The sequence below is a fragment of the Budorcas taxicolor genome, chromosome 7, assembly GCF_023091745.1.
Source record: "Budorcas taxicolor isolate Tak-1 chromosome 7, Takin1.1, whole genome shotgun sequence".
NCBI classification, from domain to species: Eukaryota; Metazoa; Chordata; class Mammalia; order Artiodactyla; family Bovidae; genus Budorcas; species Budorcas taxicolor.
In genome coordinates this window covers 4,534,278-4,553,802 of record NC_068916.1, presented here as the reverse complement: position 1 = coordinate 4,553,802, position 19,525 = coordinate 4,534,278, and the positions used below count along the sequence as shown (strand labels likewise).

At 60.4% G+C, this 19,525-nt stretch overlaps 1 protein-coding gene across 50 annotated transcripts in view; it reads left to right on the top strand.

Annotated features, from left to right (window-relative positions):
* The window catches only part of OBSCN (obscurin, cytoskeletal calmodulin and titin-interacting RhoGEF), a 233,171-nt gene that overhangs the window by 201,885 nt on the left and 11,761 nt on the right, over window positions 1–19,525 (top strand). For 49 of the 50 annotated variants that reach the window (XM_052643386.1, XM_052643400.1, XM_052643406.1 and 46 more), the window contains 9 exons: window positions 86–263; window positions 796–909; window positions 6,717–6,884; window positions 7,253–7,355; window positions 7,700–7,829; window positions 8,492–8,600; window positions 17,713–17,907; window positions 18,580–18,676; window positions 19,002–19,117. In XM_052643386.1, the coding sequence (XP_052499346.1) occupies window positions 86–263; window positions 796–909; window positions 6,717–6,884; window positions 7,253–7,355; window positions 7,700–7,829; window positions 8,492–8,600; window positions 17,713–17,907; window positions 18,580–18,676; window positions 19,002–19,117 (1,210 nt within the window). The remainder of the gene's footprint in view (window positions 1–85; window positions 264–795; window positions 910–6,716; window positions 6,885–7,252; window positions 7,356–7,699; window positions 7,830–8,491; window positions 8,601–17,712; window positions 17,908–18,579; window positions 18,677–19,001; window positions 19,118–19,525) is intronic. The other variant, XM_052643357.1, reaches the window with a different exon arrangement.

The following is a 19,525-nucleotide window of genomic DNA, read 5'->3' as shown; positions in this document are numbered from 1 at the left end:
GCCCGGGGTCAGTCCCACTACCCTGGCCTCGGTGACCACGGCTTGGTCTGCGTCCCGGCAGTGAGCCTGTGCCCTCCTCCCACAGCTGAGCAGCATCGACCTGAACGACCAGGTGGAGGGCGACGACCGGGCCTTTGAGATCTGGCATGAGCGGGAGGACTCCGTGCGCAAGTACCTGCTGCAGGCACGGACGGTCATCACCAAGAACTCCTGGGTGAAGGAGATCTGTGGCATCCAGCAGCGCCTGGCCTTGCCCGTCTGGCGTGAGTGCCTGGGCTCCTGGGGCAAGGCTAGGAGGGAGGCTGAACCTTTGCCTGGGTGCCTGGCTTCAGAGCACACGAGTTGGCAGGTCCTGCACTCTGGGCCCTTGTCCCCACCTGGGCAAGCACAAGGGGATGCTCAATTCTAGGGCAAGTGGCGCGCTCTACCCTTGGTTAGCCAGATTTGGTGGGGGCCTCAGGGTCCGCGCTTGGCTGCCCAGCATAGGGCAGGCAGGCTGTGTTAGGGATGTGAAGGGCCCGGCAGTCTTGGTCTTGCTTCCTCACTTAGAATGGGAGAGAGGATCCCGTTTCAACATACCCTTCTTTCCCACAGTCCCTACCATGCTCCCCGACGTATCCTGGGCCTGTGTCCCTTCCCCTGAGTCCCCTCCAGCTCCCAGTGTGGTACTGCAGATAAAGGCTCCTAAGGGGTGGTGTCTGTTGCAACCATTTGTTGGTCAGGGGGCTCTGGTCCTGCCAGGTGGGCACCTGAGGGAGGGAGGGAGTGATCAAGGCCCTGTGTTTGTATCCTCAGGCCCCCCCGACTTTGAAGAAGAGCTGGCTGACTGCACAGCTGAGCTGGGTGAGACAGTCAAGCTGGCCTGCCGTGTGACGGGCACACCCAAGCCCATTGTCAGCTGGTACAAAGGTAAGCTTTTGGGAGCTAATCCTGCAACAGGCAAGAGCCACCCAGAGGGAATCAGGCTAGGCAGGGGGTCAGGGGTCCAGGGTGGCGTCTGATGGAGGGGCTGGGCACAAGAGACAGGCCTCCTGTTCTGGTTGCCTGCTCCTGAATCAAAGCCAAGCTAGCGGGTGTGCACAGCCGGGTGAGGTGGGACAGAGGCGGAGCTTGCTCCCATGCGCGTCGTGCTTTTGACACAGTGACTCTGCCCACCCCTGAGTCTCGCTCATCCGTTTCCTCATTTGATCATGTTTGTGCTGAGTGCCCAGAACCATTCCGGGTGCATGGAAGATAGCAGTGAACAGGCAGGTCATCCTTGTCCGTGGATAGAGCCTGGCCTTCTTGGGGAGGAGACACATGACAAGCACATAGACAGATATGCAGTGTGAAGTCCGAAGTGGCGTGACCAGCCAGGGAAATACGGCAGGACGAAGGGCAGACCGGTTGGAGGAACTCGCAGTGGGCAGCGAGGCTGCAGGGGAACAGCAGGCAGAGGGGAGCCGCGGCGGGCGTGGTGGGGGATGAGGCTGCAGAACGCTGGGCCTCGAGGGCTGCCGTGTGGCCCTCAGGCTTGACTCCCCTGTGTGATGGGAGCCACAAACTCTGGGGGTCCCCAGGAACACCTTCACCTCTGACATCAACTTCAGGACCCCAAGGCCATTCTCACTGGGCACCAACGGCACGCTTGGGCGTCCCCACCCACCTTCAGGTTCAGCGACAGACTGAATCTCAGGGACGCAGCGGAACTCAGCACAACCATCCCAGTCAGGGTTCTGGTTTACTGCAGCAAAAGGGAAGCGGTACGTGGGGTGGGATCCCTCCACCTACTGAGGGTCCAGGCGTGGCCCAGATGTCCCCACAGTAGAGTCATGTGGACATGCCTGTTTCTGTCACCTCTGATATGTCCCAGCACAGGTCGTGTGGCCACCCAGGGACACTCCCTTGTTGAGCCTCGTTGCTCAGGTCTCTGCCGGGGCGCTCACACAGACCGCCCATCTCATGACTGGCCTCGATCTGTGGCTCCTCTGAGGCCCAGCTGATGCCGTGTGGCCTAAAGCCCCCCACGCCCAAGTCACAGTGTAGCCTAGACTATCTGGTGAGTCTCAAAGTCTCAGGTAAACCATGACACTCTCACTAGGTCTCATCTGGGCTGAAAGGTAAGTCCTGAGCTCTAGTTTGGTCCCAGTAGCCGAGTCCACTTCTGGTTATAGGGGACGGTCCCAGGGAAGTCCGCCTTCCCATCCTGCTTGTCCACAACCAGTCAGGTGTGTATGTCCACCACGGATGGCAGAGAATGGGGCTGGAGCAGATATGCAGGCCACTTCTCTGGAACATGCAAGAAGGCCATCCCGGCCAAGGGTTAGAGCTTCAGAGCAGAGTCGGTGGATGAAGTGACTGGTTCCCCCAGCACCCTGGGGTCTTCCTTCCAGATTCTGTGGGGTCCTGAAATCTGCGGAATTCCCTGCCACCTCGCAGGACCCATGCAGTGCAACCCCACTTCCCCACCATCCCTTCTCATACCAGACCTCTCACCTGTGAGGGTGGATTCAGAGAGACAAACCCAGTCAGTAAAAGTAATTGAGAAGAACGCGCCAGTCAGCCCCACCCCTTCAGCTAGGCTGCCCTCAGAAGCGTGTGCTGGTGGGGCTGTGTCTGAGGGAAAGGTGAGTTGCACCATGCCCAGGAACAGTCAGGGTGAGATCCCGGGTCCCCAACTGTCTCCAGACCATCCACTGTCTTTTTCATCTGGACCTTTACCCGGTGAGCAGCTTACAGGCTTAGACTCCTCTGAGGACAGCTGTGTGTGGGGAGTGGAGGAAGCAAGGGCCAGCTGGTGGTCAGTTCACACTGGGCAGCCCCCATGACAGACAGGTCCTCGTGGGCCAGGCGGTGCACACAGCCCCATGGTGTGGCCAGAGCCAGCGGTTCCCTGACCCTCACAGTTGGAGACACCTGAGAGATGTCTCCTGAGGGACACCCATCTGCCAGGTGAGAGCGTCACCCTTGGCAGTCCCGTGTGGCATGCACTGGAACTTGGCCCCACGCGCAGGGCAGCAGCTGCACACAGCGACTCTGCTGGTCTGGAGCCCGGTCATGCTCGCATCTTGTCTGCATGGTTCATGGACCTGAGGAGGAGTGTCTTCTGCCCACCCATCTGCAGTTATGTGTCACACTGAATAGCCAGGGTGTTCACAACATCTCACAAAACCTTTGCCAGGAAAAATAGCTTCTGGCAGGAGAAGCCAGACTCACCCACCAGCCAAACGTCATTCATCGGGTGGAAGTTCAAGTGTCGGGGGCAGAATGCCACCTTCTAACTCACCCCTGGGGCAGGGAGCCCCAGTGATGCTCTGGTCTCGGTCCCTGCATGCCAGCAGGAAGGGAAAGCAGTTGGCTGCACTGCCCAGGACTCCTGTTCGCCTGCACAGAAGACCCCACGGTGGCGGCCCTGTCCTCGCCAGCTGGAGCCACAGGCGCAGTGACTGGACTGGGCTGGCGGCGGTCTCCTGCCTGCTCCCACTCTGAGGCTGCACACGGCTGCTGATTTTGGACTCGGCCTCTCCTGTTACCTGGGCTGCTTTCACATCTCCCAGGAGGCCTGCAACTTCCTTCCTCCTGCTGGGGTTCTGCTGGCAGGCTTGGCAAGTGACACGTTGCTGGGCTGGAGCTGGTCACATGCTCCGTAGCCTCTCGACATGCAGGGCCTCGCCGCCCTCGTGTGGAGCAGGGTGTTCCAAGCAGCAGACACCAGGGTCCAGAGGTAGAAGCCACGGTCACAGCACCCTGACTTGGCCCCGGGGTGACAGTTCTCTTCTTGCTCTATGGGAACCTTGCTCAGATCCCATCAGTGGAATCCAGACACCTGTATCCAGCAGAGCCATCAAAATCTAAGCGCTCCCCCTGGCTGCATGCCTGGCGTATCGGAGGGGCATGTTGGGTCCCTCTGAGCCCAGGGAGACCAAGGCCCACTTCTGATGATTTTTCTCTTAAAGCAGTGGTAAGAGTGGAGGCGGAGGAAGGGCTCAGGGATGGAAGGAGACACGCTTCCGGAGCTCAGTGATGCCTAGAGTTTTGAGCTCACTCAGATGAGGCGGCAAGATTGTCACTACAGACCCTATCCGTTTTAGCTTCAGGGACCCCTTGACTGAACAGCCACAGCACGTTGTTCTCGGGCTCTGTGTCCCTTGCCTGGCATGATGGTGACATTTGGGGTGGGCTCCACTTAGCAGAGGTTTCCAGTGGCCCAGAGCCATGGTGACATCTCCCATCCCCTTTCTGGTTCTTCCCATGAGGGCTGAGTGAGGTGTCCAAGGAGGCAGGACCCCCTGTCAGGAGGCACTCATCTCTGGATCACCTTCTCCAGCATGTCACCAGCATTCTAGACACCTTCCAGGTGCCATGAGTCCACATGCCAGCTGTTGACAGTTCCCCATAGAGGTCTATGTCAGAGAGTTGTCCCAAGCCAGGGCTCACAGCAAACACCAGGGTCCTTTCCTGTCATCTCTAAAAGAACCCTTCATGTATTCAGTGCCCGTGCCTCTCATCCCTGAGTTCTAGCCCTGCTCCTGCCTGCCTTCTGCCCCCAGGATTGGTGATGGCTTTCCCTTTGCACCCAGTGTGGGTGGGTATATCTGTGACTGGACTCAGAAATGCCTCCTGGGATGCAGCATGGGCTCTGATGTTTGTTGGGAAGTGGGGCTGACCTGAGGTGACCAGCAGCATCCCCGCTGTAGGGAGAGAGAGTGTGTCAACCAAGGCACCATCCAGGAGACTTTGAACCCACTTCTCCGTGCTCGGCATGGAGCCGCCTGCTCAGTTTCCCTCCACTCACAGGAAATAGCTGTTTCTTGCACGGCTGACCGTGATGTTTGGGCAGTATGCCCACCACTGATTCCCGTGGACATCCCTTCCCTCAGGTCTATTAACTGGTGCACGGGCCGCCGCCTTTCTCTTTCGGAATGGTGTGTCTCTTACAGTGTCCCTTCGTTGTTGCCAAAATTGCAAATCAGAAGCTGTGAAGGACCTGAGATATCTCTTGGCTTGCAACCCAGCAAGCCAGTCGGCCAGCCAGATCACAAATACAAGACCCCAACCACGGCAAAAGCAGCAGCATTTTGCATGGGCTTCCCATGCTTGATCTCCACAGCCAGGCACCAGATGTCAGCTTTGTGCACTGAATTGTTCCACAAGAGAGGAACCTCGAGTTTTAGGAGATACTGAACTTTTATGGGGCTGCTGGCACATCTTCCCCTCCTTCCCTCCAAAGAGAAAAGTGACTTACAGCCCTAGAGGGCAGTCACAGGTCTCACAGGGAAGGAAGCTGAGGGCTTTGTCTCTCCTGACGTGGATGGCTCCTGGGGGAGGTTTCCAAGGAGGCAGGACCACCTGTCAGGAAGCACCGACATCTCTCTGGATCACATTCTGCAGCGTTTCATCAGCACTCTAGACACCATCCAGGTGCCACGAGCCCACGACCCAGCTGTTGACAGTCCCCCTGGAGGGTTGTCCGTGTCAGGGAGTACGTGACAGGGAACACCTGGCTGTAGGTGTCTGCCCAAAGGGTCTGACTGTGCAGGAATGCCGAAAGTCCAAGAAGTGTTTTCTGACAGCAAGATGAAGGCTGAGAATTGACCACAGATTGACAGTAGGTCTCCCTGATACCTCGGTTGGTAAAGAAAGAATCGGCCTGCAATGCAGGAGACCCTGGTTCAATTCCTGGGTCAGGAACATCTGCTGGAGAAGGGATAGGCTACCCACTCCAATATTCTTCAGCTTCCCTTGTGGCTCGACTGGTAAAGAAATCGCCTGCAATTTGGGAAACCTGGGTTCGATCCCTGCATTGGGAAGATCACCTGGAGAAGGGAAAGGCTACCTATTTCAGTATTCTGGCCTGGAAAATTCCATGGACTGTATAGTCCATGGAGTTGCAAAGAGTCACACACGACTGAGTGACTTTCACTTTGACTGACAGGGTCACTGATGTCCTTGCCAAGGGCTATGTTGTGTGAGGTGAAAGCCAAGAGGTGTGGTTTGGGAAAAGATGGAAAGGGAAGCTCCTGGAGACAGAGAATGAGAAGAGCTCTTTCTTGGAATTATCATACAGGGATGCAGGGAAATAGCGTGGCAGCTGGAAGCTTTTGGGGGGACGGGGTGGGGTATGTTTTTAAACTGTGAAGTTTCTCTCTGAATCAGATGTCAAGATGTTTTAACTTGAACAACCTTGTTCAGAACGTAGAGAGCTATTGGAAAGTGTTCATCTATGAAATTGTACGTATTTATGGAGGAAAGATTTCTTCATAGTGAAAGAGGCATGTCTCCCCACCCCTCTCGCAGGAAGGAAATGTGGTACAGCTGGAGGTGTTAGTCAGGTGGGCATTTGGATGAGGACGATTAAAGAGATGGTGCTGTCCAAGTATCTGCTGGGGGGGTCAGTACCTTTAGGGAGTTGCAGAATCGCTGGCAAGGTCGTTGAGGGTCTTCTTATCAGAGGAGACGTCCCCCAGCCTGGCCCCCGCCTCCAGCTGAGAGCTGGCCTTTTAGAGGCCACGCTGTGCACAGTGAGGTCTGGGGAAGTAGATGGTGCGGGTCAGTACCACCGCTCCACCCAGGGCTCCAGGTCAGCTTGGCCAGTTAGACCCTTGGCAGGGAGTCCATTGGCTCTTGGCTATAGGGGTAGCTTCCTTCATCAGACCCCGTGACTGTGACCCCCAGACAGGTCTGACCTTTTGTCCCTGATGGTGTTCTCTCTGTGATGGCCCTCCCCTCCTTTCCAGATGGGAAGCCAGTGGAGGTGGACCCTCACCACATCCTCATTGAAGACCCCGATGGCTCGTGTGCGCTTATCCTGGACAACTTGACTGGCGCTGACTCTGGCCAGTACATGTGCTTCGCAGCCAGCGCTGCTGGCAATGCCAGCACCCTGGGCAAAATATTGGTGCAAGGTGAGCCCTGAGGGGAAGGCCAGGGTATAAGTGCCCAGGCCCCAGCCTATGGGCATTATAAAGGTATCCGCCCTGGTTAGGGGCACATGGATGGCATAGCTGCAGGGATGGTTGTGAATATCTGACAAGTCTGGGGGTGGGGTCCTGGTCCCTCATGGTGTCTCTCTGTGTCTCTGTCTCCATCTCTGTCTCCATCTCCTTGTCTGTTTCTCTGTGTCCATCTCTGTTTATCTGTTCCTGTCTCTCTCTCTCTGTTCCTCTGTCTCCATCTCTGTCTCTGTTTTTCTTTCTGTGTCTCTGTCTCTCTGTTTCTTTCCCTCCGTCTCTCAATCTCTCTCTTGTCTCCCCACATTCCCTGGGTCCCGCAGTCCCGCCTCGGTTTGTGCACAAGGTCCGGGCAGTGCCCTTTGTGGATGGAGAAGATGCCCAGATCACCTGCACCATCGAAGGGGCCCCATATCCTCAGATCAGGTGGGCCAGCTGGCTTGGGGGTGGGGCAGCCGAGGGCACACGGGCCTGCCCTGGGGCTGTCCTGCCTGCCTGAGAGGTGCGGGTGGGCAGCCTGTTAGCTGGGTCAGGGCCGGCTAGGCACAGAACCGCCGCCTGTCCCGTGAGGAGTGGGCGTGAGAGGGCTGCGGCACATTCTGAACATGGCTCTAGCTGCCGTGACGAGGACATGGGGCCGGCTGTTCGTTGGGTGGGTGGTGTCCAGGAGGGTGGGCTCTGTGAGGATACTTGGAACTATGGGATGGCTGAGGAGAGGGTCCTGAGCATGGGCGGGAGACTCACCTGACTGCCCTTGGGGCTGGCTGCAGGTGGTACAAGGATGGGGTCCTGCTGACCCCTGGGGGCAGATACCAGACCCTGAGTGAGCCCCGCAGCGGCCTGCTGGTGCTGGAGATCCGGGCAGCTGGCACGGAGGATCTGGGCACCTATGAGTGTGAGGTGAGGTGGGTGGGGTCGGGGGAGGGGGTTGGGGGCCTTGCCTGGGAAATCCCGCCTGGTCACTACCACCCGTGACCGCAGTGAGAGAGGGGACCCCAGGCCGCTGTCGCCCACCGTCCATTGTAGGGAAGACGGGCACCGAGGAGTGGGCCCTGGGCGGAGCCCCCGTGGTCCTCGTGGTCTGGGGCACTGGTGGAGGTCGGGGGAGGGTATGAGCTAGCCTTGGCCCTTCCTGGCCGCCAGCCTCCTTTGTGCTGTTGCTGCTGGCAGCCTGCAGGGGACACTGGGGTGCCTGCTCCCAAAGGCAATCCTTAGAGAAAGAAACAGACCCCCAGTCAGCTCTGGACCTGTGCTGGCCACACCCGGTGATTTAAAAGTAAATCAGTTAAAGCCAACATTTAAGTAAAGATTCACATCTAATTCACGTACCCAGAGCCCATGTGGCCACCATGCTAGACAGAGCAGGTGGAGAGTGTTCCCCCGTCTCAGGGAGCTCCTGGTAGCTGGCCTGGTACCCTTACCCATGTGGCCAGGCTCTGCGGCTCCTGAAATAGCTGCGGTGGGCCCTCCATGCCACCGCTGGCCTGTATGGCCTCACAGAGACTGCCCAGGCCCCTGGGGAGCCACAGGCTGGAGGTGAGCCCCTGCTCTATGCCCTGCAGTTGGTGAACTGGCTGGGCTCCAAGCGGAGCCGTGCGGAGCTGCTCATGCAGAGCCCCGTGCTGCAGGCCCGGGATCAGCACCGCACGGAGCGGCTCGCGGCCGTGGAAGGTGAGTGCTTCCGCGTGCAGCCCAGCCTGAGCTGGACCCTCACAGGCCGGGGCAGGGCCGGGAGGGGTAGGACCCTCAGCCCTTCTCGTCAGAGCACACTTCCGGGAGGAGGGGAAGCACGTTCGGAGGAGGGGACTCGGGATGGGGGCAAGCGCTGGCGGCCCGTCCCTCACTGGAGCCGCATATGTGGGGGCCAGAGAAGGGTAGGCTGTGAGCCAGAGCCTGGGAAAGGCTGACGGGGTCATCTGAAGGGTCGTGGGGAATAACAAGCGCAGACGCAGGCCAGACCTGGAGCTGCCTGCCAGGCCGTGTTCAGAGAGGTCTTCCAGGATGGGTGGCAGGGGCAGCCCCACAGAAGCGGGCTGCTGGGTCCCAGCTTGGCTCCTGGGAGAAGGAGCTGTGTTAGGGGCATGATCCTTCTGCAGCGCGCGGCTCTGGCTGAGGAAAGGACAGGGTGTGGTGGCTTGGCCTGGGCCAGGCTGGGAGGGGCCTGGGCTGCAGAACGGGCCTTGCTAGGGAGCAGCATGCTCCCAGGCAGGCGCTGAAGGGTGACGGGACGTCTCCCTCCGCAGCTCCAGGGTCCCAGCCAGGATGGCTGGGATGGGGAGGAGGGCAAGTGGTGTCTGTTCAGTTCAGAGAGTGGCCTTACAGGGCTTGCAGGGCGGGTGACAGCCTCAGGGAGTTTCTCCTGGTCTGAGCTGACTTACCTGGAAGGGGCTGCCAGGACAGAGGCTGAGCCTCCCATCCTCGGGGGCATGCAAGCAGAAGCTACACTAAAACACCTGGGGGAGCTCCAGCTCTCACAGTAGGGCTGGGTTGGGATCTGTGTCCTCCCAAGTCCTGAAGGTTGGCTCCTCTGATGCCTTGAGCCCCCAGACCCAGTCCCAGGGTCCAGCGTGCGGGGTCTGCTGTCTGTCTGGACTCTCATGAGTCAGCCATCTGGCCCCAGAAGCGCAGGCCTGGGGCCTTTCCCACTCTGTAGGGCCCGCCCAGAGACCCTTCCTCCCTCGTGGGCAGGGGTCCTGTTCGTCAAGCCCCCAAGGGCACTGGTCGAGCCGGCTCCCACTGGAGGCCCCCACGGCGTCTGCCGGCACCTCTGCCGTGCCCCTGGTGGTCTTACGTGGCGCACGGCAGGGCTCAGCACCCCATCTCAGCGATGACAAGCGCGTCCCATGGAGCTCTCAGTTCACCGTCACGACAGGCCTCTGTCTGGGCCCCGTGGACGCAGGGTCTGGAGGGGGCGGCGCACCCACGCCAGGAATGGCCTTGGCGCCTCACAAGGCAAGGCCAGTCCTCACAGCCCCTGGGACTGGAGCCCACCGCCTCCTGCCTCCTAATCCTGTCCTGCGGCTTCATCACTAACCGGGTGGCTCTGCAGCCAGGACGGGCCCTGGCTGGCCCTGTGGGGTGGGGCGCTGCCCCCTCGCTTGTGAAACTGCGCAGGGCCGAGAGCCCCGCTTGGCATGGCTGTACCCCTTCTGTAGTCGCCAATTCGCACTGGATCCCAGAGCCCCTCTGGTGGCAGGCTAGATGGGGAACAAAGGTGCCAGGAGTGTAGCAGCCCACAGGGGCGCTGGTCACCACCTCCAGAAGCAACAGAATGAGTCCCCCGTCAGGGAGGATCAGGGAAGAGGCCCTGGATCGCTCACTGTCGTGTGCGCAGGGGGTGGCCTACAGGCCACAGACAGCTGGCGTTCTCTGAGCCCAACTCTGTCTAGATACAGGGCATTGAGGCTGCATCCCATTCTCTCTCCCAGCAGGCTCCCCTCTCTCCAGGAGGCTGCTTGCACAAGCACATGCAGGCACACACACAGTCACACACATGTGCGTGCACACACACACATGCACAGTGAATGTGGCACCCAAGTGCCATACAGACACAGCTGGGACAGTTAATTCATGTTCGTTGGAAACAAGGCTAAAATAGTCACGGTCATCTAAAGAAGTCCTTTTCCATGTGGCTCAAAATCCCACAGACCACAGACTAGGAGGCTGTGTGCCCTGGGCCACATCAACCCCTAAGCTTTCCCCCAGTCTGCTGAGAGGGACGGTTGAGATGTATGGGTGCTGGTAGCTGGTGGGCTGCCTGCCCGCCTGCTGACAAGGCTGGGAGGGGGCGTATCTGTGCCAAGCTTGACCCTGCCCAGAAGCTACAGAGGAAGAGGCCTCCAGATTGTGGGGAGTAGGTGCTGCCGGGTCCTGGATGAGTCCCGCGCTATCTCTGGGATGTGGGTCCCTGTCAGCAACATGGGAGCCACAGGGCTTGTCCTCTTGGCTCCGGGGAGGAGGACAGCTAAGAGAATCAAGAAACAGTTGAGTGTGTGGGATGCTCCTGGCTCGCTCAGAGCTCAGGACCCTGCTCAGACATCCTCAGGTTGCTCCCAGAGGGCCTTCTGTGGCCTGACGCCCAGCACTCATACAGGCTACCTCTAGGACTCCAAAATCACTCTGCCCTGAAGAGAGGTCCTTTGGTCTTAGAATTTTTTGTGAACTAGGCACCAGCCCTCCACCTCCCAGTTTGGCTGGCAGACACAGGCCATTCCTTTCCCCTTTCTAGGCCTTCGTTTCTATAAAAAGAGGAACTTCAGGGCCTGACAAATACCCAGGGCTCCTTGGGTACATGGACTGAAGGAAGAGCTTGGATTTCTGTGTGGGCAGCCTGAACAAGGCACTTATTCTCCAGGAAGCTCCTGCAAGACCCCTCAAGGGGGACAGGGCTTCTTGCCTCACGCGGGACCCATGGTCACTGCAATGCCTCATCCCCAGACCCTCGGAGGAGGCACCGTCACTGTCTCAAAGGTGAAGGGCCTGGGGCTCTAAGCCGAGACATTCCTCCCGGGGGGCACGCAGTCGAGCAGGGTTTGGAGCCAGTGTCCCAAGCTGAGCGAGTCACCACAGTGCCGGGCCACTCGGATAGCTCAGCCCCCAGGGCTGGCTGGTCTGTAACCCTCGCTATTCCGACTGTTTTCTTTGTAGTCACTGAGCAGGAGACTAAGGTCCCCAAGAAAACCGTCATCATGTAAGTGCAGGCGTGTTCCTAACCCTCCCTCTGACTGCTGTGCTCCCTGCATGCCTACTAACCTCCCCGGATCTGGCCTGTGTAGCCGGCCCCTGGCTTGCCTGACTGCTTGCTCCCACGGCCTTTGTTCACCACACACACTGCCCGCACTTTGCAGACACTCCCAGGGCATTCTCCTCCCCCCGAGACCTTGCCCACCACATTTCAAAGCTGTCTCTCCCAGGGTCTAGGCACCCTCTCCATGGCTCTGTTGTTTCAGCAGGGCCAACTTATTCTGCATATCCCAGGGCTCACCCAGGGCTTGGACTCTGAGTCATACTAGTCAGGGAAGAGCAAGGCCTGAGAGTTTCTTCTCCAGTGAGCTGGAGGCAGAATGCTGCCATCTAGTATCCTAGGATTAGAGCATTGTCCATGGGAGCTTTCCGTGATGGGAAGTGATTTATGCTTACCCTCCCACTCCAGCAGCCACTGGCTGCATGTGGCTACTGAGTAGTTGTCTGGTGTGGCTGAAGAATTGGATTTTGAAGTTTATTTTAGTTAATTTGATTTTAATTAAAATAGTGTAACCTTAGTGAACAGTAGCGCTCTAGGGTCCTTAGAGGTCTCCACACTCAGCCCTCACACTGAGAAGGTGGGGAAACAGGTTCAGGGAAGAGAGGAGCCTTGCTCGGGGTGGCTCCCAGTCGGAAGCTGGCTGAGAACTCGTTCCCTTGATGCCACAGCCACTGTCCCCTTCCCCACGCTTCAGTGCCTTCAAGGCTGAGGAAACGCCATACATGTCATTGATAATTAAAGAATACAAGAGGCCCAGAGCGGTCCAGGGCTAGGTGAACGCACAGAAGGCAGGAGTGGTTTTGACCTGGATGACCTGGAAGGACTTGCGGTAGGAGATGTGTGAAGTGGAAGGATGGAAGAGCCTGCAAAAGCTAGGAGGCAGTAAAAACTGTGATTTCCTAAAGCCAAATGCCTGGGAGGCTCTAAGATGGGGAACCTCTTAATTCCCCCTAGGCAGAGGACCTCCTGTAGGGGCCTGCAGCTGGTGATGTTGCTGCAGAACCCATCTTCAGACATTGGATACATCCCAGGTTAATCCTTCCCTGACTTTCTCCCTTCTCCCCCAGAGCAGAGTGCGGCCTCACAGTAGATGAGGCTGCCTGGGGCAGAAAGAAGTCCCATCCCTGGAGGTATGCTGCCATGCCAGAGCTTTCCCACAGATCAGCTCTACATTCCATCTGTGAGGGGAGCATTGTTATTTACGTTTTATGAGTGAAAACATGAAGGAGCAGAGATGGGGCCAGGCAGCCCACTGGTGACTCTTGTGTGTGCGAGGCTGGACTAGGTAACTCACAAGGCGCCCTCACGTCCAATCTGTTCCAGGCTTAGGGAGGCAGTAACCCTCCCCCTGCAAGGACAGGTACCCCCTCACCTGAGGAATGGAGAGAGGCAGCTGCCTGGCACCGCATCCCTCAAGGGCACACCACACAGTGAGGAGCTCTGGGGAGCCAAGGGGTACCAGAAGGAGACCGGGCTTGGAGAGAGGCTCCTGCCGCCTGGCAGCCTCAAGTGGTGTGCCGCTGGCCTCAGGGCAGGGGGCCTCCATGTCCTCATGGGGGCAGCAGTGAGCCGGGCAGGGGGGTGCATTTAGGAGGCGTGGACTCGCTGTCCTGCCTCAGCAAATCAGGCCACTTGAGGCCAGAAGATGGGTCCTTGCCCAGGTTCCCCTGACATGTGGGCAGGCTCTGACTCAGGAACAAGCCTTGCGCCACTGAGCCTTGTGTGAAGCAGGAAGGCAGGCCTGCGGGCCTGAACAGGCCGCGTCTCCATGCCTCGGCTTCCCCACCAGTTCAGGGGGCAGAGCGTTTCCCTTTCGCCAGGGGAGGGCCAGTGGAGGCAGGGTCTGGTCCACACAGCTCTGTGCCCGTGCCATGAGTAACGGCTTCCAGTTGGAGCTGTGGGTTAGCCAGAAGTAAAGCTGAACAAGAGAGACAGCGTCCTAGTCATTGCAGGCAGCTGGTAGCAGCAACGAGTTGTCACCACATGCATGCCAAATCCCTCTTCCTGAGCCCAGGAGGAAATGCAGGTCCTAGGGCCCAGGAGAGCTGTGTTACTGAATGTGTTCCTGCTCCCTGCGTGTTAACTCATTTCACCCCCAGTACCTGGCAGAGTTAGGGTGCTGGTTGGCAGAGGAGGGCCTGTGCTGACGGGGGTACTTCTGACTCTTGGCTCTGGGAAAGTCTCAAGCCCTTTTCCAACCTTGTCTGCACCTGTCAAAGGGGATCAGACGTACCACCCAGAGTTGCTGCGAGGTCCCTGGCCAGAGTCCCAGGCACACTCACGTGCGCATGGACTTGCGTTCTCTCCCCTCATCCCCTTGCGGCCCCACCTGACCTCGTGGGCTGAGCTCACACCGCCCATGACAGCAAGGCCATGCCCAGGGCCAGGAGTCTTTGCCAGGCCTCACATCCCAGACTCAGAGGCCCAAAGCGCGGGCTGCACGTCCACACTCTGGCGTCTCGCTGATCCGCAGTCCCTGACTGACGATCTCTGAGGCACCTGTCCTCTGAGAAGCGCCCCAAACCCCCAGTGCCCTCCTGCCATGATACAGAGCACAGAGCAAGCATGGGACTGATGAGGAGGGCGGTGTGGCTTGTCCCTCAGCCCTGTAAGGAGGGCTGGTGTCTCCAGAACGGGACACCCACGCACAGGAAGGGAGACCGGCGCATAACGTTACAGACCTGCCTGAGTGACGCTGCACGCACCCCCGCATGCCTCGCCTCTCACTCTGAGGTCTGCACACTGGGGCCCCAGTGTACGCAGATGGCCAGACGGAACTCTGTGCTTCAGTTCTTTGGGTGGGCATCTGGGGCCTGGGCCCAGGCGCATGCGCAGGAGTTTGTCTATGCAGTTTCGCCAGTTGCCTGCTTGGACACTAACCTGATCTCCCTTGCTGGCCCGCGAATGTGCTGACAGCGAGGGTGCTGGGTGAGGCTGTGGGGCTCCATGCCCATGTCCTCTCGGCCCTCTCCCCACAGAGAGGAGACTATTACCACTGTGGTGAAGAGCCCCCGTGGCCGACGCCAGTCCCCCAGCAAGTCTCCCTCCCGCTACGGTCACCCCGCCAGCCTGCCCAGGCCAGGCCTGCTGGCCCCTGAGCTGCTGCCCTCGCCAGAGGCCAGCAGACCCTCCAGGCCTGAGGCAGAGCCAGGCTGGCGGCCCGCTGTGCCCACTCTGTTCGTGACAGAGCCTGAGACCCACACGGCAGGCCTGCCGAGGGGCACCAGGCCCCCACCCAAATGGGTGGAGGTTGAGGAGACCATTGAGGTCCAGGTGAAGAAGACCGGTTCAAAGGGTGCATCTCTGGCCAGAGAGACGCCTGGCAGCTCTGAGGAGCTTCGCTTCACGCTGCCTGGAAGGGTGTCTGGAAGAGACCCCAATACAAACAACTCCAACAACAAGCTGCTGACCCAGGAGCCCCCAGCCACGGTCACCACTGGAGAGCCCCTGATCGTCTGCGTGGAGACGGGGCCAGAGAGCCCTGAGCCATCCCCTCCCTGGGGTGCTGAAGAGGGAGCCCCACTGGATGAGGGGGAGAGAGATGCCTACAGGGTGGAGGAGCCGCTGGGTGCTGATGGTCTGCAGGGCCGCGACCCCAAGATCCTCACGCACCACGGCCGTGCCCTCACCCTGGCCGACCTGGAGGATTACGTGCCCCGGGAAGGGGAGACCTTTGGCTGCAGTGGCCCCAGGCCGAGTGCCGCTGATGACCCGCCCTGCGAAATCTCGGTGCTGCAGAGAGAGATCAGTGAGCCCACCGTGGGCCAGCCTGTCCTGCTGAACGTGGGGCGCCCCCCAGACTCCCGGGGCCCGCCTGGCTTCTTCGGCCGTGTGCCCAGGCCCCGGGAGGCATTTCCATCAGGGCCGCAGGGCCGGGGCCCCACGGGCGTCTCCTTCTGCTTTCGGGAGGCCCGGGCCGGAGGCGCCGCAACCCAGAAGCCTTCCTTCTGCACTCAGGTTCAGCGCTCTGCGGACAGCGGCCAGAGCAGCTTCAAAACCGAGGTTTCAACCCAGACGGTCAGCTTTGGGACTGTGGGGGAGGCTGTCACCCTACACATTTGCCCAGACAGGGACATGGACCCCAGCCCCTCCCAGGGCTGAGGCCAAGACCCTCAGGGATGGCGTGGCTGGGGCTGAGATGGGAGACCCTTGGACCTGGGACCCCCTGACGAAGCTGCCGTGCTTGCACGGGGCGGCGGGAAGAGGACAGCGGCGTTGGGACCCAGCCTGGCACCAGCATCAACTCACCACACAGCCGCCTTGGGTTTTCAATCAGGAGAGCGTCCCAAAGCTGGCACGCCTCAGACACGGGTGCTCTGACCTCCCCTGGCTATCCACCAACTCAGGACTCCAGCCTGCCCTTCCCTTCCAAACCAGGCGATTCCTACCTCACAGGACTTGGTCGTCAGCTGAGGACGGTGCACGCATCCGTGATCTCAGAGTCTTCTCAAGCTGCTCTGAGAGCATGGGCCGGACTGACTCGCAGGCTGCCGCTCCGGGCTCGGGGCTGCAGACACAGGGAGGGCACTCGGGCATCCTTCTTGCTCTGTTCACCAGGCAGGGGCCGCATGGGCCCTGTGTGTGCCAGCTTAGGCCCCCGTCCCAGTGTCCAGGCCTGGCCCAGCCGTGGCTCTCACCCAGGCTGGGGGTCCCCCCGAACCACATCGTAGCCCTGAACACCTTTCTTGGCCTCCAGGAGGCCTGTGTGGGGCCCAGCTCTACAGGCCTCCTAGGCCTTCTCGGCAGGGTGGACCAGGGTCTGTGCATGGGAAGCAGTCCCATCCGTCAGCCCTGATGATGCTAATAAACCGGTTCCTTGCACCGCCTCTGCTTTTCTCATTTTTGCTTCTCCGCCTGGTGGTTCCGGCGTCTCAGGAGGGAGGGACCCTCCTGGCCCTGGAGACCAACCAATGGACAGCCCAGGCCCTTTCCAGTGGCAGCCTGGGTGGACACCCACATCAGCCTGTGGGTGCTGGCCAGTCCTACAGATCCTGGGTGGAGGCGTGATTTTGGCCTTTCCAGCTTGCTCACACATGGGCTCAGGGGCTGTCACAGGCGCACACAGTGTGGCCGCGGTGTCCATAGTCGTTGCCCCCAGTCTGCTGGGGGTCAAGCAGGTCATCCTGCGTCCTGTGAGCCTGGGTCCTTTGTCAGGACAGCTATGGGGGCATGATGGGTCGGGGTCCTGACGACCTCCTTGGAGTGGGGAAGCGCAGGATGGTCGCCCCAGCGCCACAGACCGCAGACAGACAGAAGCCTGCCCAGTGGCCTCTTCAGCCTGGGGGCCCCAAGAATAAAGCAGATCACCAGGAGGGAGACTCTGGAGCACGGGAGAGAGCTCCACAGAGGGGCCTTTCTGGAAATCGAGCGGTGGGCGTCCCAGAACAGCCACAGAGGGACTGACGGTCCGGTGGAGGAGGAACTGAATTGGGGGCTGAGGGCAGGAAGCCAAGAGCCTGGAGGGTCTGAAGGTTCCCTTGGGGAGTTGTGTCGGGGGCTGGGCAGGGACCAGGTGAGAGTGTGGTGGTCTGTGTCGGGCTGGGTGGGGAATAGGGGCTGCGCTGGGAGGCAGGAAGGCAGCCCACCGTGTGAGGGTCTCTCGGCTCCTGATCTGGCATCGGGCCATGCTTAGCTTTCCTAGAACGTGGGGCTGGACCCACCTGAGCCTGGGTGACCCAGTGCCCTCGGGTCCAGAGTGGGCTACAGAGCAAGGCGAGCCGCAGGATGACGGGATGGGACTGAGACCGAGGGGCCGCCCGAAGTGGACGGTGGGGGTCCAGGCCCTGCTGCCCCTGTGGGAACTGACGTTCTCATGAGGGCATCTGGGAGACACCCTGGGGGTGGACCAGTCTAGCACTTGCTGCCTGGAGTGCCGTCTCTGGCACAGACCCCTTCTCTCAGGGGCCTCCACCTTCGGCGCTTCCTGAACCCAGCGGGTGGCTGGAGCGGGAGGGTGGGGAGGGTGCCTCATCTGGGCAGTGTCCCCCTCCCGGGCCCCGGCCCCCCTCACTCCTGTGCGTCGACCTGCCTCTCCTACAGATGCTGCTGCCCCAGCCCCAGCTGCCCCAGGGCAGGGAGGCACATCCATCCAGAGGACACAGACATGCCCTGAGGCTCCAGGACCTTCCACAGGGGACCACAGCAGCCCCAGCCCCAGCCCTGGGGGGCTGCATCCGGAGCCCCCAGCTGTGGAGGCTGGGGCTGCATCCGGTGAGGCCTGGCAGCAGGTTGAAGGCAAAGTACCCCTGCTTCCGGGACCCCTGCCCCCACCCATAACCGCCCCTCCTTTCTGACCCCACCCTGGTTACTTTGGGTGCCCATCCCACGGGGTTGAACTGGCAGAGCCTGAGACCCCCACCATTCAGTTGGCTCTACGTGGCGGGGGTCCTGGACAAGACTGCCCCTCACTCAGCCTGTGGAACTAGATGCCGGGATGGGCTCCGGAGGTCCTTCCCACTCTGGCTGCCCTCAGCCGCCAGCCTGGGTCCCCTGTGCTCCTGGGGAGGTGGGGAGGAAGGGAGAGAGGAGAGGAAGGGTGTGGGAATGGGGGAGGGAGGGCAGAGCCTAGGGAAGAGCAGGGAGAGGGATGGGGGCGAGGAGGAGGAGGGGGTGGGGGGGTGGGAAGTGGAGGGAAGGGAGGAGGACAGGAAGTGGCAGAAGTGAGCAGCGCGGGTGGACCAGACCCCGGGGGTGCACTGCGGGGCACTAGCCCCAGCCCGGGGGTGAGGTGCCCGCGCGCAGCTGGAGCGCTGAGTCTGTGCTCAAGGACCCCGTGCTCTTGGAGCCCCTGCTCTGTCTGTGCTCCTGTCTGCTGGGCGGCAGAGGCTGATGCAGCGGCCTGTCCTGGGGAGTTGTCCCCTGCCCTGTCCCAGGCTCCATCTCACCGGGCCCCTTGCCTCCCACCAGGCGAGCCTCCGAAGGCGCCTCAGCCTCACTCCCCCAAGGGCCTTGAGCAGACGGCTCAGGCACACGCTGAGGCCCCAGAACGCACAGTGCCCATCCGGTAACGTCCCAAGCTGGCTGGGGGGCGAGGGGATGTCCTGGGAGCAGGCTGGGGTGTGAGAGGAGAGCAAGGGGTGGGATCACAGCAGCCTGCACTCTCCTTACCAGCCCCACCCTTAAGCCCCAGGGCAGGGGGAGGCCACCCCTGGGGCAAGGAAGGGGGGGAGCTCCCTTCTTCACCTAGGACTGAGGCCACGGACTGTATGTCCCCTCCCAAAGAGTGCTGCAGCCCCCTGAGTAGGCAGGGGGCAAGAACCCCATCTTGGCCTTCCACGCCCCAAGAGTGGAAGGGCGAGGCAGACAGCTAATTCCACTCCATGCCCCAGGATGGAGGGCACTGCCTGGCCAGGAGCAGGTGAGCTCTGGGACGTCCACAGCCATGTGTTCACGGAGACCACACACAGGACGTACGTGTACCAGACCAGCGACACGCCTGCTGCAAGTAGGTGGGGGCCTGGCAGGTCGCACGTGTACCTTCCATGCCCCAGGCTAAGGAGTGATTTCCATGGCAGGGCCGGCATAGCCACCTGGCATGCCCCAGCCTTACTGTGGCCAGGGCCCTGCTGCCTCTCTCCTTGCATGCCCTCAGAAGGCAGCGGTGACTAGGACGTCAGGGCCTTTTACCCCACGCAAAGTTGGCATATTCTTGTGGCCTGCCCACAGAGAGCTGAGGCTGAAGCAGCAAAGACAGGGGGTGCATTTCTGGACCATCAAGGGTGGGGTCCCTTCCCTTGGAGGAAGCTGGGCTCTTTCACCCTGGAGTATGTCTCAGGGCCTTCCTGGCCAGCTTGGGCAGCAAGACACACCTGGGGTTGCTGCCAGTCCACTGAGGTCTGGGTGTCCGTGAATG